Source organism: Copidosoma floridanum, unplaced genomic scaffold (assembly GCF_036245765.1).
Source record: "Copidosoma floridanum isolate Cflo_tuat_1 unplaced genomic scaffold, Cflo_Japanese_pri ptg000013l, whole genome shotgun sequence".
In the NCBI taxonomy this organism is placed as follows: domain Eukaryota; kingdom Metazoa; phylum Arthropoda; class Insecta; order Hymenoptera; family Encyrtidae; genus Copidosoma; species Copidosoma floridanum.
In genome coordinates this window covers 32585751-32603593 of record NW_028321890.1, presented here as the reverse complement: position 1 = coordinate 32603593, position 17843 = coordinate 32585751, and the positions used below count along the sequence as shown (strand labels likewise).

The 17843-nt window shown below is 38.0% G+C and overlaps 4 protein-coding genes and 1 long non-coding RNA gene across 10 annotated transcripts in view; 3 read left to right on the top strand and 2 right to left on the bottom strand.

The window, feature by feature from the left end:
• Positions 1-5642, top strand: part of kay (transcription factor kayak) — a 53762-nt gene extending 48120 nt beyond the window's left edge. For 3 of the 4 annotated variants that reach the window (XM_014350469.2, XM_014350471.2, XM_014350472.2), the window contains exons 2-3: positions 2232-2756; positions 3068-5642. In XM_014350469.2, the coding sequence (XP_014205955.2) occupies positions 2232-2756; positions 3068-3787 (1245 nt within the window). In that variant the 3' untranslated portion in view covers positions 3788-5642. Of the gene's footprint in view, positions 1-2228; positions 2757-3067 lie in introns of all 4 variants that reach the window. The other variant, XM_014350470.2, reaches the window with a different exon arrangement.
• A 143-nt stretch (positions 5643-5785) lies between these two features.
• Positions 5786-9839, bottom strand: mRRF2 (mitochondrial ribosome recycling factor 2). Its single transcript, XM_014350467.2, has 3 exons — positions 9637-9839; positions 7673-9444; positions 5786-6195 (listed from the first exon to the last, which is right to left on the bottom strand). Exons 1-3 carry the CDS (start codon positions 9779-9781, stop codon positions 5887-5889), a joined length of 2226 nt encoding a protein of 741 aa, XP_014205953.2. The 5' UTR covers positions 9782-9839; the 3' UTR covers positions 5786-5886.
• On the top strand, positions 6431-7631 carry LOC106637498 (uncharacterized). Its single transcript, XM_014350295.2, has 2 exons — positions 6431-6553; positions 6648-7631. Exons 1-2 carry the CDS (start codon positions 6431-6433, stop codon positions 7629-7631), a joined length of 1107 nt encoding a protein of 368 aa, XP_014205781.2.
• A 156-nt stretch (positions 9840-9995) lies between the features above and the next one.
• Positions 9996-11123, bottom strand: mRpS18A (mitochondrial ribosomal protein S18A). Its single transcript, XM_014350402.2, has 4 exons — positions 10870-11123; positions 10600-10736; positions 10406-10529; positions 9996-10157 (listed from the first exon to the last, which is right to left on the bottom strand). The coding sequence occupies exons 1-4, from the start codon at positions 10967-10969 to the stop codon at positions 10063-10065; spliced, it is 456 nt and encodes a 151-aa protein (XP_014205888.2). The 5' UTR covers positions 10970-11123; the 3' UTR covers positions 9996-10062.
• A 45-nt stretch (positions 11124-11168) lies between these two features.
• Positions 11169-13891, top strand: LOC149375024 (uncharacterized). Of its 3 annotated transcripts, XR_016292937.1 has the most exons (5): positions 11170-11376; positions 11508-11654; positions 11731-12977; positions 13045-13225; positions 13305-13891. It is a non-coding gene; the product is annotated as an uncharacterized LOC149375024 (long non-coding RNA). The 3 variants fall into 3 exon arrangements; XR_016292938.1 differs by having other exon boundaries at positions 11169-11389; positions 11731-13225; XR_016292936.1 differs by having other exon boundaries at positions 11179-11376; positions 11731-13225.
• The last annotated feature ends 3952 nt before the right edge of the window (positions 13892-17843 follow it).

Here is a 17843-nt window from a genome sequence, read left to right as displayed (position 1 = left end):
TTCGCGAGAGAGAGAGAGAGATCCAGATGAGTGAGCGCAAATTTAGCAATGATAGCATCATCGTCGTCCAGTCCAGTTCTCGTACGCGGAGACTCTGCAGCCACTCTATGGATCCCTCGATGGGTTTTTGCTTTATACATATATTCAAGTGTATTTTAACGATGCACTCATCGGCTCGGGGTGTTTGATGTTCAGTTTTTCCAACGAAATATATTATTGTTTATTCCACTTGTTGCCGAGTGATAGATACGTCGCGGGTGATATGGTCTCCCCCTACGGGATACACGTAATTTTTACTCGTTTAAAAATGAAAATGCAGTTTTTATTGAAAATTGATATATTCGGCGTCACTATATAGATAAACATTGGTACACGCAAAGTCGTTTCGATTTTTCTAAAAGACGTACAATTGAATTCGAGTGTAGCTGCTCTAATAATCATTTTTTTAGCCCACGGATCGAACAATTGAGCCAATGTGTATATTTTATAATACATGCTGTTTCTCAAGCACAACAATAAATTACGGAGCCAAGTGTGAATTGCGCAAACGGCAAATTGAGTAGCACTTTGTCGTCCCCACCTGAATACATAATTACTACCTTTTTTTTTCCTCAATCTGAGAATCGACAGCGTCGAAAAAAAAAAAAAAAAAAACTAAAAATATACGTATACGCGTTACGTGCAGAAACGATACTCGATGTCCAATTGCGCCGATGATGCCATATGCGCGTACACGTGTACGTGTATACTCGCGTACGCAGGTATATACGTATGAATGTGTGCGTGAATTGTAAAACGAAACGCATAAACCCGAGCGCAAATAAGCCTTTTTATCCCGTGAAACGATAAGAACTTGGTTATCGAGCCTCCGTATCGTATGTAGACTTTTACCGGTACGAGTCGCCATTTGATAAGTACGTCCGACGACAAATAATAACATCACTCGCTGGAACGGCTGAGGTTACATTGATATACATATACAACCTACCATGAAAATATAGTTGAAACACAATTGTGGCGCGTTTGTTTCGTTTTGTCGCTTTTCTTTCCCAACGACACACGCTGCTGTAGATCGGCCCTCAGGGATTTAACTTTGTTTTCTGATTTTTCACCACAGAGTCATTCTCGAAAGACTCAGCTGTTGAGTAGCAAAGATTAAAACATCTCAAGTTACATTTGACAAATCGTTCTAGACAATAAAAAAAACGTATGACTTTTTATATATTTTGCATGATTGTGAGGAAGAACAAGGGATTCGAGCGAGTGGTGTATAATGCATTTTGCACGTATAGTTGTACTCATTGGAAAATAGTGAAAACAAATTAGACATCATCCAATCGTGAAGCAATGATGCGTGGGGTGGCGTGTCGATGACATTTAGTTTGAATTAATGTACCGTTGAAAAACTGTTTGGTTTTCATATGATCGATTTCTTGTTATTCTTGAGTCATGTAAAAAAAAAAAAAAAAAAAAAAAAAAAACCCAGAAAGGGTATCTGTGTAGGAATATTCTCACATACCCGTGTTTACGAACGAAATATAGAACGGCAGTCGAGAGGGAGGGTAAATTAAGTTTGTTCATCTGTCACTGGCTCGCCCGAAGGGCCTTTCCGCACTTCTCTCCGCCGTTTTGTTTTTCCTTCGCCCCGACTTTTTTTTGGCCCCCCATCGATTTCTCCCTCGAAGCACGGAACCACGACAATTGTAGTCCGCGCAACGTGGAAGCCGATAAATATTGTATCGGTGAAGGTTTGCCGGGGGCTCCTTTTTTTCCGGCGCTGTTCTCGAGTTTCCTGATCTTCCCTCCTTTCGCGTGGGTATATTATTTACTCGCGTTAACGGTAGACGCGAGAATTGGGCGCTGTGTGATTTAGTCCAACTCGCGTTTTGGAAAAAACAAGCGATCTTCACCTCTACGTAACATCACCGGACCACGAACAGAATTTTGTTGTAGCATTTTACACGTTTCGCCCGGAAAAATGTGCTTTTGGTTTTTCAAGCAACATAATTATATTTATGATGGAGTACACATATAGGTACCAAATATAGTATCTTTCATAATTCCCTTTGTAAGCGATTGTGTGCCAAACATGATGGCAACATAAAAGTAAAATCAGTACTTATAAAAATAAGAATGAAAAAACAAAAAAATAAAAATTAACTTCCGGTACACGCGTGAAAAAAAAACAAACTAACAAACTAACACGTATCTTTTTTGTTCTGTTTAAGCAGCTGCTCTCGTCACTGGACGGCCTGCACAGCGGCGTGCCGACGCGCACAACGCCGACCCTGACCCCGACGACGCTTCGCACGATCGAGCAGACCTTCCTCGAGTTCACGAACGAGCCCGTGTCCCACAGCCGCGAGGCCGGCTTCGTGCCACCTCTGATCGAGCCATCGCAGCCCACCCCCGCCCAGACCCAAAACAGCGCCATTCAGCACCACCACCATCAACAACAACAACAACAACAACAACAACTCCAGCCGACCAACGTGCTGGTCGAGGTGCAGCAGTTGCACCAACAGCCTCAGCCACAGCCTCAGCAACAGCTGCTGCAGCAACAGTCGCCACCACCACAGCCACAGGAGCAGCAGCCACAGCCCTCGAGGCGTAACATGGGTGGCAGGAGGCCTACGAGGACCGTCGGTATGACGCCCGAGGAGGAGGAGAGACGTCAAGTTCGCAGAGAACGTAACAAGCTGGCTGCAGCCAGATGCCGCAAGAGGAGGATGGACCACACCAACGCCCTACTGATTGTAAGTCTTTGTTGTCACTATTATTATTATTATTATTATTAATTTGATGCTGCTTATATATATGTGTGTGATACTCGGACGCGAAAACTTTACTTGTCGCACGATGAGTGGTCATTTTTTTTAACGCCATATACACATATACCTATACATGTAATTTGCATCACTAAACGCGCTTTTGATGGAAAGAAAATGGCAACAAGTTTTTGCACGTTAATTACGTAACGCTTTGAGGGTGATTTGCGGCGGGTAGACGTTTATAATTTATGTGGGACGAGAGATAATGAATTTCTTGCGAATGACCCTGGTTGCAGGAAACTGAGGGCTTGGAACAGAAGAAACAGAGCTTGCAGGAGGAAATCCAGAACTTGCAGGCGGAAAGGGACGAGCTCGAGTTCATGCTGGAGACGCATCGGCCGGTCTGCACCCGTCGGCAGACTTCGTCCCCGCCCGACATCAAGCCCATCATCGTCCCCGACATCGAAACCAACTCCGAGCTCCACTCCGAACAGTTCTCCGACCTGCCCTGCAATAACGGCCTCGTCATCAAACAACTCCACCATCATCAGCACCAACAGCAACAACAACAACAACAACAACACCACCACCACCACCAAAACGATAATGGCAACTTGTGCAACGGCGGTGGTTCGCGGCCAAACCGGCCAAATTCCCTGCCCATGGGCTTTGTCGACGTAGCGGGCCAGCGACCCAATTCCCTGCCCATCTTTACCGAGCCCAAGTCCAGGCCCTCGAGCCTCCAGTTCAAAGCCGCCGAGACGCCGGCTTTTATGAAGACGATCTCCGAAGTGGCCGGTGTGCCCATAACCACGCCCTCGACCGGTATACCCTTCAACTTTGATTCCCTCATGGAGGGCGGTACGGGGCTCACGCCGGTCTCGACGCCCCTCGTGCCCTCGTGCTCGAACCAGCAGAGGAACAACCTCATGAGCAATAGCTCCGCGACGACCGGCATGTCCGCCGTCGACCTCAGCTCTCCCGATGCCAATCCGCCCAAACTCGTGAGCTTGTGACGTCAGGTCAAACAGGCCGACGACGAGGACGTCGATGATGTCTACTACGAGGAAGACTACTACGACGAAGACGACGACTCGGCGCTCGTCACGTTCGAGGACATGGAGTACGGGTCGCACGACGATGATCCCGAGTGAGCGCGCGCGCACTGATTTCTCTCTCTAATCAAACAACTCTCTAATATATAAGTCCCCTCATGCATATTATTATCATTATTATTATTATTATTATTATTATACGTTTATATTCCTGTGTAAGAGCTATACCCTTCTTCTCACTGTCATGAGCCGATCGTTCTCGTTCTCGTTAGTTCATTCTCGACAGTGGCGTCGAGCTCGAGACGTTGCCATATATACATTTGATTTTGTACTTTTTTTTTTTTTTTTTTTTTTCTGTGCACTCCTTCGTCTTGGAGCTGCAAACAGTACATAGAAGAAGAAGGGTATACTATTAGGAGTTTTTTCTTAACCCGCGAAATGATAATCGCGATTGGTCGGATAAAGATACTCTTGCGCGATGTAATGTCAACTGGTGGCTGTATCGATGAGTCCAAAATGCTCTTAAACTCGCTCGTCGTTGCGCCGAGATTCCTGAATTATGAATTATTTATCGAAGCAACGTTCAGCGAGACTCTTCGCTACAGTTGCAAGGTGATACAATGTTGCGCGATTATAACTTTTTAGCTGCATCGAAAAAGAAATAGCGCAGCTGTTGTAACGAATGCTCGATCGTTGCTTTGTTCGATAATATTGCGTACCTCTTGTGTGAGAAAAATATTAATATTGCCTTTGCAATGGCGTCAAGATGCAACATTGTGGACGTGTCAATTTTTCAGTATTGTACTTTGAAAAACGAGTAACAAGATTGCTTTACTTGAGCAGTAAAGTTTTTTTAAATTGTAAGAATTAGAAAAAAAAAAAAAAAAAAAAAAAAAAGACACGAAAAAATGTCCAAGTCCTTTTCTAGTTGAGTGCAAAGTTTCTCACAGAGTTGAGATTCATTCGCAAATAAAAGGAAAAAACTATTTTGTGCTAAGTGATAAGAAGCAAAATAATGGAAAAAAAATTTTTTAATGCAACGAAAAAAAAAAAACAAATCTTAAAAACGAAGTAATTATATCAAGTAAGATTTTTGTCATTTCTTAAGATAAGGGAGTTTTTATATTTTTAAACTACGTATATAGCACGACGAGCTAATAATTTTGTAAGAAAAGATAAATTTAGCTCAAGGTTAATCTTAGCTGGTAAGAAACTACAAATGAAAGTAAAAAAATTTTGTCAAAACCGAGTGACAAATTTGTCTTACAAAGTGCTACAATTGCTGATTAATATGCAATGTGAAATGAAAATAAAGTTATTTTTTATGAGCGTAGTTTTGTTCACAAGGTTCTCACTTGTGTCGATTTCGTCTCATCACACACAACGCAATCAATGCGTTTGTATGTCTTGACGAGTATAACGTATACAACGTTTAAATAATCTTTTTATATAATACCTTACAAACATATTGTTGATGTACGAGAACTTTAAGCATGACCTTGAGCAATATTAATATATATTTAACTAATTTTTTGTGTGATTACGTACTTGCAACACGTCGATGTTCCCTGGAAATATATATACGCATATATATTAGATAAAAAAAAAATTACAAGATTCGAAGAGCTTCTCAATAGTGTCACTAGCGATCTCTTCTCTTTTTACTTTTGTAATCTTACAGGGACATCGATTTTTGCAGTACGCTGCCTGAGAGATTAATGATGATTGTGTAATTAAAACTGTAAGTTGCCATGAGCGATGCAATAAATTTTGTAGAAAAGTTCGAGTAGCCAATAAAAGGCCATGAAATTATTAAGCATCGATTAAAATTTATTTACCTGACCTATACCTACACTGTATTGTGAGCCATACGCCATAAATCATATCAAATAAATTGTAAATCTGTATACATGAGCCAAACAATAAACAATATGAAAAGAAAAAAAAAATTAACCATGAGAACAACTATATTTTTTATTTACAGTACCGAAGAAGATTTACAATTACTTAAAACTCACTATTTATTTACAGATTAAATCATGGTTTCGCTTAATTTTTCTTCAAAAACCAGTTATTCTTTTAATAGCATCTTGCTCAGCAAGCGAATTCATTTGCTGGTAATGACTAAATTCCATGGCAAACGTAGAATGGCCGGACGTCATTATTCGAAGTTGCGTCGAGTATCCCAGTAATTCCGACAACGGAACCAGACACGATATTATTTTATTTCGTCCTCTTACATCTATCGTTTTAATTTCTCCTCTGCGTTTTGACAAATCTCCAAGAACACCCGCTGACTTTTCCTCCAGAGTAACCACCTCAACGTTCATGATTGGCTCTAGCAATATCGAACCGCTTTTTTTCATTAGCTGCAAAAATTAAATTAATATTAGCACAGAATAAACATTTCTAAATATTTTGATGAGTATATATATATATATACACATGCGTGCAAATGCATAATAACAATTGACTGCACGTATTATTTGACATTTGGCAAAATCCTCCAAATTCAATGTTAAGGTTGTACCGTCAAAATTAATTCGTGATGTGAAAAATAGAAAAGTAAAAAGAAAAAAAAATTGAAAAAAAAAAATTCAACAAATGCAGGGTGGATATCTATCATTGTTGAGCAGTACCGGGGATAAGCCACTAGAATACTGGAGCAAACAGAAATCAAGAACAGGATCGATCCAACGAGTCCTCGACAAAGAACTCAACGAACGCGTAAGTTTAGCTAAATGATTAGCGAAATGTATTTTGGCGAATAAACGAATTTCCGTGTCTGTTGGGGGGAAAAACAAAAAATAAAACAACAAAGGTTTTGGAAATCCAAGATGTCGAAGACGCAAATTGCCAAAAGACCTGGATCATGTGTCCGCCCGCTACCGATCAAATTCTCGACGTCAAGCTACCCGTACTCGTGATAATACTAAAGAGCCTACAGTCCCACTTGTTGATACAACTGCAAGTGGCCGACAAGGATGACATCCGCCACTTGATCAACCTGACGAGCGTCGAGGCGAGCAAAAAGAAGACGGAGGCCAAAGCGGTGGTCAGCCCACTGAAGATGCACCTGGCGCTCGAGCCCGGCTGGAACAAACTCGAGTTGGACCTCGGCCAGCTGTGCAAGGTGTTTGGGGCGCGGTTCGGCGCGGTGACGAGGCTCAAGATATGCGCCAACTGCAGGATACGCAGGCTTCACTTCCTCGACAGGCACTACGAAGACGATGAGGTGTCGGTAGCGCTGTACCAGGGCTTTTTAGACCACTACATGTCCAAATGGGGTATCAGGGCGATCGAGCGGGCGACGCAGACCAAAAAAACGCTCGGCAAGCCCGGGAAGGACGCCATCGCCCCTACCGTCAATACACTTACCAAATTGTTCCTGAAGAGCATCCAGTCCAAATCGGACAGGGCGATAGACCAGCACATGTCGAGGAACCCGCTGGTGACACCCAAGGATTACGTCGAGTTCAAGAGAAAGGCCAAAATCAAGCCCTACGCCATCCCCGACAAAAGTAGGCTCAAGGTGAAGAAGAGCTCGGAGTCGAATTGGGACCTGAGCCAGATCAGAGACAGTTTCAAGCAGTATGAAAGCAACTTGTACGAAAAGTCAGCTGTCAAGGAGAAACCCGAAAAGAAGCCTGAAACTGCGGTGCCCGCAACTTTTGTCGAGAAGCAGGAAATTAAGAACTTGATGTACAAAGTTTACAGGTATAGGTACCCGGTGTTGACGGACACGAAGCCGAGCGAAGCCAAAAAGGAAGTTCCAACCACAAAATATTCTGTCGTGAAGAAATAAAACTATTTAGTTTAATTGTTTTGTTAAATCATTAATATTACCTGTCTCAAACATTGAGTCACGGCAGCAGAGACGATGGACTCTGATGTTCCTGATTTGACTTGGAAAAGGTGCAGCTTGGCGGCGGTGTTGACGATGGGACAGCTTAACTTTGGTCCGCTTAAGAAAGCTGTCGTGACGCCTTTTTTAATGGCAAGCATGTACTTTTGCTGTATAGCTGCTATATTGGAAGCACAATCCTTGCCGTGATCTAGAATGAGCTGGTCCTTACCCTTGTAATCTGGAACCACTGAGAACGTCATGGAAACTTCATGCTTGGAATTGGCGATTTCGTGCTGAGCGACGTACATGTCTTTTACTGGATTTACAATAGTTTCCTTATAAGCTATTTGCAATTCTCCCAATTCCACGTCAATTTTGTACTCCCTTCGTACTCTTTCTTTTATTATATCAATGTGCAGTTCGCCCATTCCACCTAAAATTATTTGGTCATTTTCAGAGTCGTAATTAACTCGCAGACTGGGATCTTCTATCTCTAGTTCTTGAAGAGCTGACTCTAAAGGCGCAACATAAGTCAGGGAAGGCGGTTCTATGGAACAGAAGAAAACAGGATCTGGTACACTTGTTCCAATAGAAAATAACTTTTCTACATCTCCAGGGCATAGGGAGCCACTGGTTGTCACTTGTTTTTTGACACCACTTGCTACAGAGCTGGAATTCGTCAGTAGATCTCCCGTAACTGTGTACTTCAAGCCTGTAAGAGCTGCAATGTTACCCGCGCCTACCTCTGAAATTTCCTCGTAATCGTCGGCATAGGCTGCGTAAAGTTTTGCACTCATTTCAGTTTTATCCCTTTGAACGTTGTAGATTTTCTGATTTTTTGACAGTGATCCTGTGTACACTCTAAAAAATGTAATCCGACCTCTCTGCTTGTCATGGATGATTTTGAATACTCTGGCTGACAAATGTTTACCAAAACTCCTGTACAATTTTGCTAACTGATTCTGATTTGGAGTTGGGAGGTACAGTATTACTCCATCCATTAGAGATTGAACACCAATATTTTTGTAAGAACTGCCCAGTAGCACTGGAACCCCTTTACGCGATACTGTTGCCCTGTACAAAGAATCAACTAGAGCTTGAGGAGGTACCTTGTCCAACGAGTCCTGTTCAATAATTGTATTTGCCAGTTCATCATCTACACCAGACAACTTGTCAGTAAGATACCTCCTTTGCTCTATAGCTTCTTCCAAAAGTTCTGAATTTTCATCATCAACAAGTTGCGTCTTTGTAACAGTCCTCCCTCGTGCCTTCTTATCGAAAATAACTTTTTCCAGAGTGATCACATCAATCAACCCTGCTAACCCATTTTTATCTTTAAAAGGCATATGCACTGGAAACGTGACAGCATCCAATCTCGATTCCATAGATTTTAAGCACATCTGAAAATCGGCATCAGGCCTGTCCATCTTATTCACATAAACTATTCTAGGCAAGAAATATCTATCAGCTTGTCTCCAAACGGTTAGTGTCTGAGCTTCAACTCCAGCACTGCCATCAAGCACAACGACCACTCCATCCAACACTCCAAGAGTTTGTTCTACACCCATAGTAAAATCTATATGACCAGGGGTATCTATTAAATTAAACCTATGGTTCTTCCAACTAAAAGTAACAGCTGCAGAGCAAATTGTTATTCCTCGCTGTCGTTCTTGATCCATAAAGTCTGTAACTGTGCTTCCTTCGTGAACTTCACCCATTTGCTCTATGGTGCCAGAATAGTACAACATGCGCTCTGTTGTTGTTGTTTTTCCTAAAAAATTGATTTTTAATTATTAATTATTAACGTGACCACAGCTATTTGACTGGTACAAAATACTACTCATAAATAGGTTATAACACTGTTGGTATTTTTACTTGACAAATCAATCAGTACAAATGAAAAACGTTCTCCTAAATCGCATGAAAATTAAACGTTCATCAATAATTTTTTATAAATACGTACCGGCGTCTATGTGGGCGAGTATACCGATGTTTCGTATACTTTCGATGTCGCATTTTTCACTAGCAACTTGCACTGCACTTTTTTGATGCAACGAACACTTGCGAATTTCATAAATACATGTCCTTATAACATTTCTAAACAGCATTATAATAAGGTAATTTGGTTTGGTAAAATTGACACTTTCTGTCAATTAAAGGGACATTCTTATCGTTGCATCACTGTTCATAACTACATAAACACACGTGGAACTATATTTATATATATGCTATATCTAGATGAAAAGGCAGACCGTGTTTTTCAGCCCTTATAAATAGCAAAAAGAGATAGGAAAAATTAATAAAGAACAAATTTTATTATAATTATAAAAACAGCATTCTTTTTAATGATTATATAAAACAGTTTAAACATTTTTGGATTCCCCTTAATTTAATAATATCTCTGTTTAATTGTGTTTTCATCGTAGTAAGTGTTTAGTCCTTTCCACAAACGTTTGTGCCTTGGCTTAAGACTACCTAGCAAACCTGGAAGCAATAAATATATTTTATCACATATACATGGGAAAACTCTAACAAATGTATTATGTCCATACATGTGTATAACACAGTAAAAAAGGTGATAGTAGTTTATTCAAGTGAAGCTGGATACATTTTTGGATCTACGTTTATTAAGCTTCAAGCTTATATTTTGAAAGGACTAGACAGTTAGCTTGTACCAACCTTATATAAACGTAGGAGGAAAATGAGGGTTGCTGCTAGTAAATAAAGCTTACCTGCTCTACGAGCCATTTCAACCATGATGCCAACTCGTTTTTGCTGGATATTACATAAACCAGTTATTCTGCGGGGTAACATGCAGCCATCTTTCCTTAAGAACTGCTTGAGTATCAAAACATCCTACAATATCAAAAGTAAAATGTAACAAGTGTCATGTTTGAAATTTACACACATTACAATAAATACTTACTGTGTACTTTAAATCAACGTTAGTAGAGCAGAGAGAACACGCTCCGTTTCCTTTAGGCTTCAAAAATAAGTTTTCTTTTTCTTGGGGCACATAAACAGCTTCCACTATCGTTGTGTCACCTATTTTGGTTTCTCGTACTGTAAACAATCAGAACAATTTAATCGACATTCGCATAAAATAGATTTCAAACGATTTATATATTAATGAAACTTGATGTTCCAAACACTTTTTTTTAATAAACAAAAGATCATACAAAAGATGCACACTTACTTTCTTTTAAATTTCTTGCTGCGGACAAGGAAATACTTCGGAGCTGATCGAACTGCAATAGATTCTTTCGAAAATTTACTAATAATCGTGAGACAGACATTATTCACTTTTTAATCACCTCTCCATCATCAGTACAAAAAAAGATCTCTACTGCAATTAACAATCACAAAGTCAGGGGCTGTGTATTCCGCAAATGCTGCCAGCAGAAGTTACGTAGGTCGTGGTAACGCCGCATGGTCGGACGGCGCTAGCGTCAACCTGTATGCTGGCACCCTGGCACAGTGTTGGTCTTCAGTCCTTAGATTTTGGCCCCGAGCGCTTGCCAGCGCCACCCCCGGGGCCAACTAGAAGTAATCAATCAGACTCATCATGCGTGCCTAGTTTTTTCAGTAGAGTAAGGCCTAGTTTGATCAGACATGCCCAAGCCCGAGGTCGCGGAAAAGTCCCTACCGTTTCAGCAGACGAGTGCATTCAAATAGATTGCAGAGATTGCTATTGACGTAGCAGGTGCGTATTTTGAGTATGTTTCTATTTTAAAGTAATTTAGCTTAGTGATTTAAAGACACTTGCAATATTACATCCAAATGTTTAGAAAAGCTTTGTTAAATTATAATACGAATTGTTGCTTTACGTTGCAGATGCCTCCTTGAAAATCATTTTGAATAATGCATTTACTCTGGTTTGGGTTAATTTTCCAACCCACGTTGATTTGATGCACATGTCAAAAGTGCCCTAGGCATTAGGATGGATGCTGGTTCACTGCCAGAAGGTGTTCATTACACAAGGTAAGAACGTCGATATTGTTAAAACAATTAAAGTTGAAGCAATTGTTGGAAATTGATTATCTTCTTTCATTTACAGTATTCGAGCTTGCGATGAAACAAATGTAGATAAGGGATCTGTTTATCACATACTTATCACTGCAGTACAGCCAGCAACAGTTCCTAATAATTTATCCCTTCCAGATCTCATCTTTAAAAATTCCTAATTCAAACCAAACACTGTCCAGCATCAGCAGTGGTTATTGTGGTAGCAAGTTCGACATGAGAGAAGTTTGAGCGATGGCAGACCTGAGCTGCCTGACGTGTTGACTGTCATAAGAAGGCAGAGAAGTCAACTGGAGAGTGCTGCTACGGACTGTAAGTCTTGAAGACTGTATTTGCCTGACAAAAGTGACACTCCTAGTTATATACCTAGTTTGCAGAGGTTCAGCCAGCATACTATCCAGCCACTTGAGGCATGTGTATTGGCTTCTCCAAGTGAAAAAACCTAAGGTAGCGAGTGAATCTAAGCATTGTGCATCACCGATACCAGCCATCGTTCTGGAAGAAGGAGGACACGCCAGTTCAGAAGAAGCTGTCACTGCCACGTTTACCAAGCTCAATATAACTAAAAGTTTAGCATCCGAGATTCCCAGCACGAGTAATCAGCTAACGTTGCCAAAAGACAAGACAAAACATCAGAGGACATTCTCAACATCGCGCGATGGAGATTATAAGTCGTGTTCAGAATATGAAACCAATAAGGATCATTTGCGCATCTGTCTTGTTTGTTTTCGCCATCAAGATTTAACAAAATAATTTGGGGAGCTGGCGGAACGAATCCAGCTGGCATTATTGTGAGTTGCTATGATTGTGGAAAAATAATGATTCACTTTGCTGACAAGATGTTTGAGAACGACAGCAACTGTTTGATTAGCAGTCCCGACAAACACAAAGGTCCTTTGAGAGCACTGGACTTTAATCCATTTCAGTCTCATTTTCTAGCTTCTGGTGCGACAGATAGTGACATGAATACTTTGTATATTAATTGGACAAATGAGCCTATGTCTCCTAGTCCCAAAAAAATTTACCACCTGAGGATGTACTGGATAAATCATGGAATACACGAGATACGTTACTTGGCAACATTTTTTTAAACATTCATAATTGACATTAGAGCATTTTGTTGTTTACAGTGCAACACATTCTTGCTTCAACATTTTCACAGCGTTGTGTCATTCAAAGAAGAATTAAGCCATGGTAATACTCACCGATGCCAATTCAAGAGCCTTTATAAGCATTATCATCAGAAATTTTAACATAACAATTCTTCATCTTTATTGAAATGTAAGTGAGATGAAAATCAGTACACTGACATCTTGATGTATAGTCACACAGCTGTCTCTTGCTTCAGAAGAGGATTAAACTCCAATTATTGAACTGTGGGATTTGAGATTTGCGACCACACCGTAAAAACATTCCAAAACCATCGAAGAAAAGTAATATCAATTGCCTGGAATCCTTATAATTCTGATCTTCTCAGTTATGCAAAAGACAATAGAATTCTCTCTTGGAATCCTAATTTCAATATTCCAGTACGTAGCAGTTAAATTTTTTTCGCAACTCTGTTTTTTATTGTGTGATGCTTATTTTTTACTACAAATCTTATTTTAGGGTGGTGATACTGTTGGCTAATTGGCTCAAACAAATCATGGAAACTTAAATGTGTCTTAGTGTCCTAGATGAGCTTGATTGGTTGTGAGTACTACTTCATATGGCCAGGCAATAGCATACTCTCTGTAAGGTGGAGCTGACCATTGATCTGCTGAAACGTTGAATAAAATGTTGATTCATTTCATGGCATGAACCCATTTCCACAAGTCTCACAGATGATGCAAACAGAAGTATATTATGAAAGTAATGCTGTAGAGTCCCCAGTCTCTGGTTTAATGGTAGCTAACTATGCGAATAATATCATACTTGAAGTTATACTTTTTATTTCACTAACAATGAGAGTTGGAAACAAAAATAAATTAGTACCCGAACCAAATAATATACCAATTAAGTCAGACTATACAGCTGAAATTGATGATCAAACTGCTCAATTCCAATAATTGTAATTAAAACGCTTTTAACTAGTGTTCTCGTAATTTATGTAGCTCCACAAGCTTCCAAAGTAATATTTTGTAGCTTGCTATACATGCCAGTATATTTAAAGTTCAAGCAATCAATACAGTTATTGCGCTAAAATTGTTTAAAGAGCTGCTACTTTTACAAATTTAAGTATTAGTTACATTTCAACATTTTTACAAATTAAAGCTACTTTTTTTTAGAAATAACAAACATTTTATTACACCTGGATCTGTCCTTACTCTTTTCTTCCATTATCCTTTTTCACGATATTCTCTATTGGGATTAAATTTTTCTTTGAGCTCATCAATAAATGAAACATTAATTATACACAACTTTATATATCAAAAGAAAATTGCTAGATCTACACCTATAGAAATGATGTTAAGACAAAGACAAGACTATTTAAAGAGTAAATAAAAAATAGAGAGGTAAACATAGAGACAAATAAGAGGGTAAGTCGAATTATTAAATTGTATATTCGTTTATTCACCATAAATCAGTTATTAAAAATTTTTTTTTTTTTTTTTCTATTTAATGATTTTAATTTAGTAAACGATTTTTTTTTCGTCACATTTTTTACAGTAAATCTTTCTCTGTTAAGATTGCACCTGATAATGAATATGCAAAAGTTGGACCCAACAATAGCTTAACAAAAAATCAGGTAACTGTTAAATGAACATTATGTAAACACTGGGTAAGATTTGCTCAAGATTAACATGAATATATTAATCTAAAATTACAAGAACATTCTGAATAATAATTAAACTAATTACTGGGAAATAAAGTGCCAGTCTAAAAAGCCTTGCTGTTTCGGAGATTTTAACAGTAAGTAGAATAATTCTTATGTAAGCAAGCGGTGGTGATAACTAGACCAGTCATTTATTAATTCATTTAATGAATAAATGATTCCTTCGGCGAGCAAGTGACGGCGATAAGTAGCTCTACCATTTATTAATTTACTTAATAAGTATATTATTTCATTGACAAGCAAGCAGTACCAAAAATAAATTTGGCGATTTATTAGTTTATTTGATGGATAATTTTTTTCTTTGACAAGCAAGCGACAACAACAAGTAGCTTAGCTTTTTGATGGATTATTGAGTTAATAAATTTATTCCTTGATGCGCAAGTAGTGGCAATAAGTAAATTAGCTGTTAATTAGTTTATTTAATAAATTTATAACTTCTTTGGCGAGCAAGCGATGGCAGTTCATAGCTCAGCTATTTATCAGTTCAGTTAAGAAATAAATTATTCAGTTGGGGAGCAAGAAATGCCAATAACAAGCCCAGCTATTTGTAAGTTTAATGAATAAATTATTTTTTTGCTGAGCAAGCGAAAGCGAAGAGTAGCTCAGCTATTTAATAATTTGTTTAATAAATATATAATTTCTTTAGCAAGCAAGTGATGGCAATAAGAAGCTTAGCTATTTATTAGTTTCATAATCTAATTAACTTTTTAGTGAGCAAGCGACAGCAAGGAGTAGTTCAGCTATTTATTAGTTTTTTAAATGAATTAATTCTTTCTTCGGCGAGTAAGCGACGGCGATGAGTAGCTTTACTATTTATCAATTTACTTGATGAATATATTATTTCTTTGGCAAGCAAACAACGGCTGTAAGAAATTCTGCAATTTATTAGTTTATGTGATGGATAAACTATTACTTTGGCGAGCTAGCAATGGCAATTAATAGCTCAGCTATTTATTAGCTTATGCAATAACTCAGATGATCCTTTGGCAGGCAAGCGATGGCAAGAAAAAGCTTAGCATTTTGAAAGTTTATTGAATAGATAAAATATTTATTTGATCAGCAAGAGACGGCAAAAAGTAGCGTAGCTACTTATTAATTTATTAAATAGAGAAAACAAAATCTAAAAATAGATATATTAATATAGTGGGAATTTGACGGTAATGAGAAGCTCAGCTATTCATTAATTTATTTATTAAATAAATTATTTTTCTATCAAGCAAGCAGCGGCAAATAAAAAGCTGAGCTTATTATTATTTTATTTGGGAACCACATTTTTTCTTCGGTGAGTGAGTTACGACAACTAGTTGATTAGCTATTTATAAATTTATTTATTAAATCAAGCATTTTTTTGCAAGGAAGCAACGGCAAAAAGTTACTCAGCTTTTTAATACATTATTTAATAAACGAAATATTTTTTGGCGAGCAAGTGGTAGCAATAAATAGCTCAGCTTTTTATGAATTCCTTTTATTGTTAAACCTTTCCTTTGGCAAGCAATCGTCAGTGGTAAATAGCCCAGCTTTTTATTAATTCATGCAATAAATAAATTATTTCTTAGGCGGGTAAAAGCGGTGGCAATAAGTAAATTAGCTGTATAATAGTTTATTCGTCAAATGAATTATTTTTATGGCAAGCAAGTGTCGGTAACGAGAATTTCAGCAGTTTATTTGTTAGGAAAAATCGGGTTTCACCTGGTGCGTATTCGATCAGGGAATCACGAGTCAGCCAATAACGATAAGCTTATGATGCTTCTTTACTGCTAGCCTATAAATAAACTATTTCTGTGACAAGCAAGCGACGACAACGAGTAGCTCAGCTTTTTGATTTTTTATTTTTGGCAAGAAAGTGATGGCAATGAGTAACTTATCTATTTATTAGTTCATTTCATAATTAAATTAATTTTTTGGTGAGCACGTTACGGCAACGGGTAGATCAGCTTTTTATTAGATTATTCAGTAAATAAATTCATTCTTCGGCGAGTAAGTGGTAGCAGTAAGTAGCTCAGATTTTAATGGATTATTTATTTGATGAGCAACTGTCAGCAAGTAGTAGCTTACCTTAGTTTTCGTTTGTTGAATGGATAAATTATTTTTTTTGTGAGCAAGTGGCGACAATGAGCAGCTTGGCTATTTGTTTGTTTATTTGACAATAAATACATTTTTTGGCGAGTTAGTCACAGCAATAAGTACATTAGCTATTCTTAAGTTTATTTGATGATTAAATTATTTTTTTATGAATGAGCAAGTGGCAGAAGGTTGTAGTTTAGGTAATCATTAGTTTATCGGATAGATAAATTATCTGATCAACGAGCAAGCGGTAAAACTTAGTAGCTTAGCTTTTGTATTAGTTAAATTGATAAATAAAAAAATTTTTTTTGTGACCAACCGACGGCAAGAAGTAACTTATCTATATCTCAGATTTATCAAGTAGATACATAATTTCTTCAGCGAGCAAGTACCGGAAATAAGAAGTTTAGCTATTTATTATTTTATTTAACGAGTAATACATTTGTTTGACAAGCGAGCGATGGCCTTACATGAAATTATTTATATAATAGTTTATTTGTCAAATAAATTATTTTTATGGTGAGCAAGTGGCACTAATAAATAGCTTCACTATCTCTTAGTTTACTTGATAAATGATCTATTTTAGTAGCGAGAGCAAAAGAAGCCGTAAGGTCATCTGCTATCGATTGATTTATTTGATAAATATACTACTCTTTGGTGCCACCATGAAATGGCAATCATTTGATTAGCTGTTAGTTACTTTTCTGCTATGTTTATTTCTTTTTTAGCCAGTAAGCGAATTTAACAAGTAAATTAGCAAATTATAAGTTTACTTAATAAATAAAATATTGTTTTGGTAAGCAAGCGACGGAAATAAGTATTTTCGCCCTTGACTAAAATGTTTGATTAATAAGATACATTTTTGGCGAGAAACTGATGGCAAGGAATAGCTTAGCTTTATTTTCAGGTTCTTAAATAGTGAGATTTTTTTTTTAGGGAGCAAGTGGTGGCAATGAATAGCTGAATTTTTCTTTAGTTTATTTGATGCTCTTATTATGTTTTTTGCGGGCAAGCCGTGGCAATAAGCGAATCCTATAATTAATTTATTTAATATGTAAAATATTTTTTTGGCCACAAAGTGCCGGTAATAAGAAGCTTAGCTATTTATAAGTTTATTCAACATGGGCGATCAAGCGGTTGCAAAAAGTAACTCAGCTCTTTATTAGTTTATTTCACAAATAAATTACTTTTTGGCGAGAAAAAACGATTTTATAATTGGCAATAAGTAAATTAGCTATTTAGTAGTTCAATAAATCAATTCATTCTTT